The sequence below is a fragment of the Galeopterus variegatus genome, unplaced genomic scaffold, assembly GCF_000696425.1.
Source record: "Galeopterus variegatus unplaced genomic scaffold, G_variegatus-3.0.2 Scaffold706, whole genome shotgun sequence".
In the NCBI taxonomy this organism is placed as follows: Eukaryota; Metazoa; Chordata; class Mammalia; order Dermoptera; family Cynocephalidae; genus Galeopterus; species Galeopterus variegatus.
Window position 1 is genome coordinate 199,786 of NW_007726817.1, and position 6,281 is coordinate 206,066.

The 6,281-nt window shown below is 50.8% G+C and overlaps 1 protein-coding gene across 6 annotated transcripts in view; it reads right to left on the reverse strand.

Annotated features, from left to right (window-relative positions):
• CD40 (CD40 molecule, TNF receptor superfamily member 5) overlaps positions 1 to 5,918 on the reverse strand; it is a 13,259-nt gene extending 7,341 nt beyond the window's left edge. For 2 of the 6 annotated variants that reach the window (XM_008571572.1, XM_008571571.1), the window contains exons 1-5: positions 5,831 to 5,918; positions 2,690 to 2,768; positions 2,232 to 2,357; positions 1,840 to 1,986; positions 1,413 to 1,506 (exon numbers count right to left, since the gene is read on the reverse strand). In XM_008571572.1, the coding sequence (XP_008569794.1) occupies positions 1,413 to 1,506; positions 1,840 to 1,986; positions 2,232 to 2,357; positions 2,690 to 2,768; positions 5,831 to 5,881 (497 nt within the window). In that variant the 5' untranslated portion in view covers positions 5,882 to 5,918. Of the gene's footprint in view, positions 1 to 921; positions 1,507 to 1,839; positions 1,987 to 2,231; positions 2,358 to 2,689; positions 2,769 to 5,830 lie in introns of those variants that run through there. The other 4 variants (XM_008571575.1, XM_008571573.1, XM_008571576.1 and 1 more) reach the window with 3 other exon arrangements.
• Between the last annotated feature and the right edge of the window lie 363 nt (positions 5,919 to 6,281).

A 6,281-nucleotide genomic window follows, 5' to 3' on the forward strand; every position in this document is an offset into this window, starting at 1 on the left:
GAGACAGCACTGTGGGCTCTTTTGTGCTTTCTGTCCCATGTGCCCTGTTTTACCCATTTTTAAAAAATTAAACGTAAAAAGTTAATGAGGCATGTGTTGAGGGGTATCCAGGCAGAAGAGGCTGATGCACGAGAAGAAACAGCATGTTCAGTGGATTACAGGCAGCGTGATGTGGTACGTTGCAGGGGAAGAGCTCAGGAAACGCAGCTGGAAGGTCGAATGCCACGCAGCTGGGTTTTGTACTGAAGACAATGGACAGCTATGAAGCATTTTCAGCAGGGGAATGTCATGATCCAAAAAGAAGTGTTGAAAGCTCACTTCGGCAAGAGGATGGAGAATCAGCCAAAGCAGAGAGACTAGAGGCAGGGAGTAAAAATTAAACGTAAAAAGTTAATGAGGCATGTGTTGAGGGGTATCCAGGCAGAAGAGGCTGATGCACGAAAAGAAACAGCATGTTCAGTGGATTACAGGCAGCATGATGTGGTACATTGCAGGGGAAGAGCTCAGGAAACGCAGCTGGAAGGTCGAATGCCATGCAGCTGGGTTTTGTACTGAAGACAATGGACAGCTATGAAGCATTTTCAGCAGGGGAATGTCATGATCCAAAAAGAAGTGTGGAAAGCTCACTTCGGCAAGAGGATGGAGAATCAGCCAAAGCAGAGAGACTAGAGGCAGGGAGCCTGGTGAGGGGCAAAGGCATCACCCAAAGCACGGTGATGAGGCCCCAACTAAGGTGATGACAGTGGAGACAGAGTGGAGACAGACTCCCAAAACACTTAAAAGGCCAGGTGGACAGGACCTGGCGACTGATTTGGAGCTAGAGGTAAGAGAGGGAGGTCCATGGGCCACAGTGGTGCCTTTCACACAAGGTGAGCTCATGCTGGACACACAGAGCTTGAGGTGCCTGTGAGTCAATGGGTGGAGATGTATACTTAGCAGTTGGATATGGCCGTCTGTGGCCCAGGAGACAGATGCAGACAGGAGACGCTGATTGGGAGCCATGGAGGCAGATGGGACTTGAAGCCATGGGATGCATGAGATGGCCCCAAAAAGATAAGCAAAGTGACTAGACGGGAGAGCCCAGAACAAAGCCCTGGAAACCAGTTGAGGAGCAAGAAGGAGAAGGAGCAGCAGGAGGGGAAGAAGGAAAACTAAGAGAGGTGTCCCAATACCCCAAAGAAGGGGAAGCCTCAAGAAGATGGAGAGATCCACATTGTCTATTACCACCAAGAGAGAGCAGGCAAGAAAAATGCTGAAAAGTTTCCATTTGGCAGTCCACGAGGTCACCATGTAAATGTTTTACAAGTGTGTGCACACGGGGGAGGAGGGACTGAAGGACAGGTCCCAGGAGAGAATGGAGGCAGGTCCCATGCCACTCATGGGGCAGGAAACACAGGGATGAGTTCTTATACCTTGTCCAAGGGCGGCACTTTTCGAAAGCAGATGACACATTGGAGAAGAAGCCAACCGGGCAGGGTTCGCAGATGGTATCAGAAACCCCTGTAGCTGGGAGCAGGTGGAGAGGGGGACATTAATCATCACAGTGGACCACCTGTCCAGCTCTCAAGGTAGCCAGTGGACAGCCAGGGCAGAAAGAGCTTCTGCCTTGAGCATTTCTGCCCCAGTGTAGAACTGCCCCACTCCCCCATGGCAGATACCCGTGGCAGGAGGCAGAATGAGAAAGGTCCCATTTCCTGCTCACTTTAGCAGGGATAGCAATATGGGTTGGAGTCTCCATTCCCTCCGCTTCTGGGGCTAGTGCCCACTGCCCAGCCCCTCCTATTCGGCCCTCAGCAACTCTTTCCTGCCTCCAGAACTGACTCCAGACAGGCCACTTACCGATTTGCTTGGCCCCAAAGCCGGGAGAGCACAGGCTGTGCAGGGCACAGCTCTCGCAGGCATCACTGGTACAGTGTCGGCCTTCTTCACAGGTGCACGTGGTGTCTGTTTCTGAGGTGCCCTCCCTCTGGACCCGGAGCCCTAGGTCTGAGCAGACAAGGGCAGGGATGGAACCCATGCTGGGCCATGCTCAAAGCCCTGCTGTGGACCCTGCCTCCTCTCTTTTTCTTAGACCCTTTTCCAAAAAGAGATGGCAATCAAATTATTTAACAACCGACACAACCCTGCCTCCAACCAATCAGAACAGATCCTGGCAATGTAAAATCAGAATGGCTGCATTATCTGGACTATCAACCCACTCCCAAGTTTCCCTGCCCCAGCAGTCCACGCACTGGGGTCGCAGTACTTGTGCTGGTGACAGTGTCTCTCTGTGTTCCAGGTGTCGAGGAATTCGCCTTTACTGCAGCGAAGGCATTCTGTGTCAGTGAGCTCTGTGCAGTCACTCACCAGTTTCTGTCCTGTAAAACATCAGGAAATGAGGCAGCTCTGGCCAACTCAGTAAGTCAGACACTTATCACAAAATGATCAAGCCAGGCCTTAAGGTGGAGGATTCAAAGGTGAAAGTCTCAGACTCTTCATAGTCTGGTGGGGAAGATGGAAGACATAGGAATCCTAGTAACGCGCAGGCAGAGGTTTACTAGGTAGAGAGGGAGTCCTGAACATTCTGACAGCAGGGTAGGGATGGGAAATGGGTCATTTCAGGCTCAAGTTTACGGTTAACACAAGGGGTCTACATCTACCAGCAAGCCAATAGGGGTCCTACTATGGGGCTAGAGGGTTGGCATCTCACCTGGCTGGCACAAACTACAGCACTGGCCATTTATTAGGTACTGTTTTTCTTTGCATGCAGTGGGTGGCTCTGGATAGACCTAAAAACAGAATTGTGAAGTTTGAAGGGATCTTGAAATCTCTGCTGTAGCCTTCTTGGCAGGAAGGTGAAAGTCGGCCAGGACGGAGCTGCAACTAAAGTGCAAGGCCAAAGCAGAAAGTGGAGCCCGCATACTACTCGGTGCGCTTGTTTTTAATTAAGCTGCCAACTGATCTGATTATAAAAGCACCCAGAGAATCATTGTGGTGTTTTACAAGGCAATGGCCCTGGAACCTCACAATATTCTCTGAACTGAACAGATCTTCCTTTTGGCTAGAATCCTAAACCTTTTGTCTTACCAAAGACCCAACAGGACCTAAGAAAACCAGTACCTTCCTGGGGTCCTGAGGCTGGCTGGCTTCAGCTGGTCCCGGTCCTGGTGGGGCTATATTTAGCACTTGGCCTCTTCCTCCCATTCTTCTGCTCATTTCCCTTCCCCTGGCCAAGCCCCATCATGTTTTCTCTCACTGACACCTCATCATCTGCTCATCCAGCCTCTGCCTCATAAAATGCTAGGATTGTGAAGCTGGAAGGATAAACTCCAACTCTTTCATTTCACAGATGGTGAGACCGAGCTCCAGAGAGTCTGGGTCACTTGCCCAGGGTCCCACAGTGACAGATTCCAAATGAGAACTCAGGTCTCAATGCTCCTCCTCTCCATCAACTTGTGTTTCACCCGCACCATTTGTACTACATCCAGGTAACACCCACGCTTTTAATTACTTCTTGTTAATTTAAATACATTTATTTTCAATGTAAACCTGATATCATAGTCATGAGAGAAAAACCAGTATCACTTCTCATAAATAAAAGGTAACCCTAAACATGAATTTAAAAAAAACAAAACAATGTTATTAAACCCCAGCTGGTTCCTTTGCCAGAGGCCCTCCTTCTCAGACCGGCTTTTGATTTTTCTTTAAAAAGGGGGATTAGCAAGCCTTTGAGAGGCATTAACTATATTCTTGCTCCAGAGACTTCCTTCTTGAAAAAATGAGAAGAATTTTTAAAAGAAATGTAAAGTGAGCCTGTGTTTAGTTCAACATCCACATGCTCCCTAAAATCATCCCACACTTTGGGAACAGCCAGGGAAAAGAGCACAGATTTGAGAGTCAGCTTTAGGTTCCAGTCTTGGCTTTGTTACATTTGCTAGTTATTTCGCTTCTCTTAGCCTCAGTTTCCTCATCTCTAAAATAGGAGTAACAATACCTGCCCTGCAGGTTTGGGTTATGAAGATGAGAAAGATATGTATATAGCCTGGCACAATATCAAGAATATAGTAGGTGCTTATTAAATGGCAGTTTTAATCATCATACATAGCCCAGCACCCTGGCTAACTAACTGGCTGGCTGACTGGATCCTACCTAACTGATGACTCTCATTCAACCTGAGAATCTGAGCAAAGTACTTATAGATATGCATCTTACCCCAAATGGGGAAGGAAGTAGAAAAGGTTTCTGCCCCCTCCGGGGCATCACAAGATAGCATCCTATGAATGTGGACCTTTCCCACAACACTCCCAGAGCAATGGAAGTCTTTGATGCCATCTTCAAACACATGAGAAATATAGCTCCTCCTCTGAATGTTTGTCAGTCCCCAGTTCCCACTCCCCACAGCTCCAATCCTTCTGCCACAAAAGAGCTCAGGACCAGAGCTTGGAGGCATCTGAGACCAGCTGAGAGGTAGGCTTGTGAATCATAAAGATGTAGATTCATATCCAGGTTCTGCCATTACCTAACTGTGAGACCTTTGGCAAGACAATTCCCCTTTCTGAGCCTCAGTCTGCTCATCTATACAATGGGGATGTTGGGAGAAACCAGACCAGGAATATATGCAGCATTGTGCTCAGGGCCAGACACACAGGAAGCCCTCAATAAGTAGCCCCTGCTACTGCTGTTGTCACAGCCCAGCTTCTACCTAGAGCCAAAATTGGAGAGTATAAAGGCATATTCTGCTTTTGAGAAGCCCAGACAACCCTTCACTCCACCTCCTCTGGCTCTTCCCCCACTCCTCCCACAGAGCTCTGTTCCGCCTCTCTCCAGCCCCACCCTCCTCCTGCCTCCTTTCTCCCTAAGAGCCATTGCTTAGAGTGAAAATGAAAGCTCTGGAACTAAAACAGCCTCTCCCCTCACTTTCTTCCCCTGCTGCCAACCCCCCAAACCATTGGTAATTCCTGCCCAGTCCTCACGCCAGAATCTACAGCCCCTGAAAGTAGGGGGAGGCCTGAGGGGCTGGGATGAGAGTGCCAGGTACTTGGGGGATTCCCAGACTCCAAAATGAGGAACTACAAAAATACATTTAAACAAAAAGTGAGTCAAGTGTGGGCTTCTGAAAATCCCGGAGATACGCTTGGTTGGATCTGAGCCCTTCTGGTGCCTAGAGAAACTCCTGCTGGTCTCCTAACCCTTTCTTGGGTCCCACGAACTGTTCATCACTCCCAGGGCCCCCTATATCACCTTACGTTCAGGAGACAGAGATACAATCTTGGAGATTCCTCCTGGGTTGGATCGCCCCAGATTGGGGGGGGGGGGCGGTTGAAATCTCCTTGACTTCTCAAAAAAGTACCTGGACCTCTGCAGCCATCCCTTATTCCCACAAAATGCCCTGGAAGAAGGCAGACCCAGCTGGCAAGGACATGACAACCCCTCACAGAGGCTGGCATCTCTCCACAACGGGAAAAGGACAGGAAACAGGCCAGACCCGCCCCTTCCCTTGGCCGGCCTCCCTTCTCGGCCTCCGAAACTCCTACCACTCTCTGTGCGACCCGTCTCTGAGGCGAACCCCGACCCCAGCCTTCTGATCAGATAAAGACTTGAGGCTCCCTAAACCACAAACCCATCCATGCTGTTGGGCACGTTTGTATCAGTACTGCCTTCCCTAAGCGTCCTCTGTCTACCTGGGACCTCATCCTGGGAAGAGGTACCTTGCCTACCTTCCACCCATCCTCCTGTCTCCCCAAAAATCAGCTAGGAAGAGCTCTTCCCCGGAGTCTTGCTTCTCTGTCCTTAATATTCCCCACTCTCAAATCCCAAACCCTCCTCGGGTCGGGGCAAAAAGTCAACTCACGGCGGTCAGCAAGCAGCCCCAAAGGACACACTGCAGAGGCAGGCGAACCATGGCGGGGTAAGACCCGGGCGGAGCGAGCACAGGGCGCGGGGGCCGAGCAGTAGTAACTCCCCAGACCCAGCCAGCCATGGCCCCGCCCAGGAAAGGGGCGGGGCCCTCGAGGACCAATCGCGGTCAGTCTATGCTCCCCTTCCCCCAGCCCGGGCAATTCACAGATTAGGGATTTCCCTAGGACATTCCCAGGAGTCTAATTACCCTCGAGACTTTAGGGACGCGCTTTGCAGCTTAGAGGAGGCGGCATGGTCCCAGAGGGAGCCCTCCCTTCTGGCTCCCAGGACCCACAGAGGCCGAGCAGAGTCGGGCTAGGAGCCAGCCTGCTTCCAGGGAAGAGGAGGGAGGAGAGAGAGAGATCCCCAAGGGTACGGGGGGGGGGGGGGGGGGGCGGGGGGGA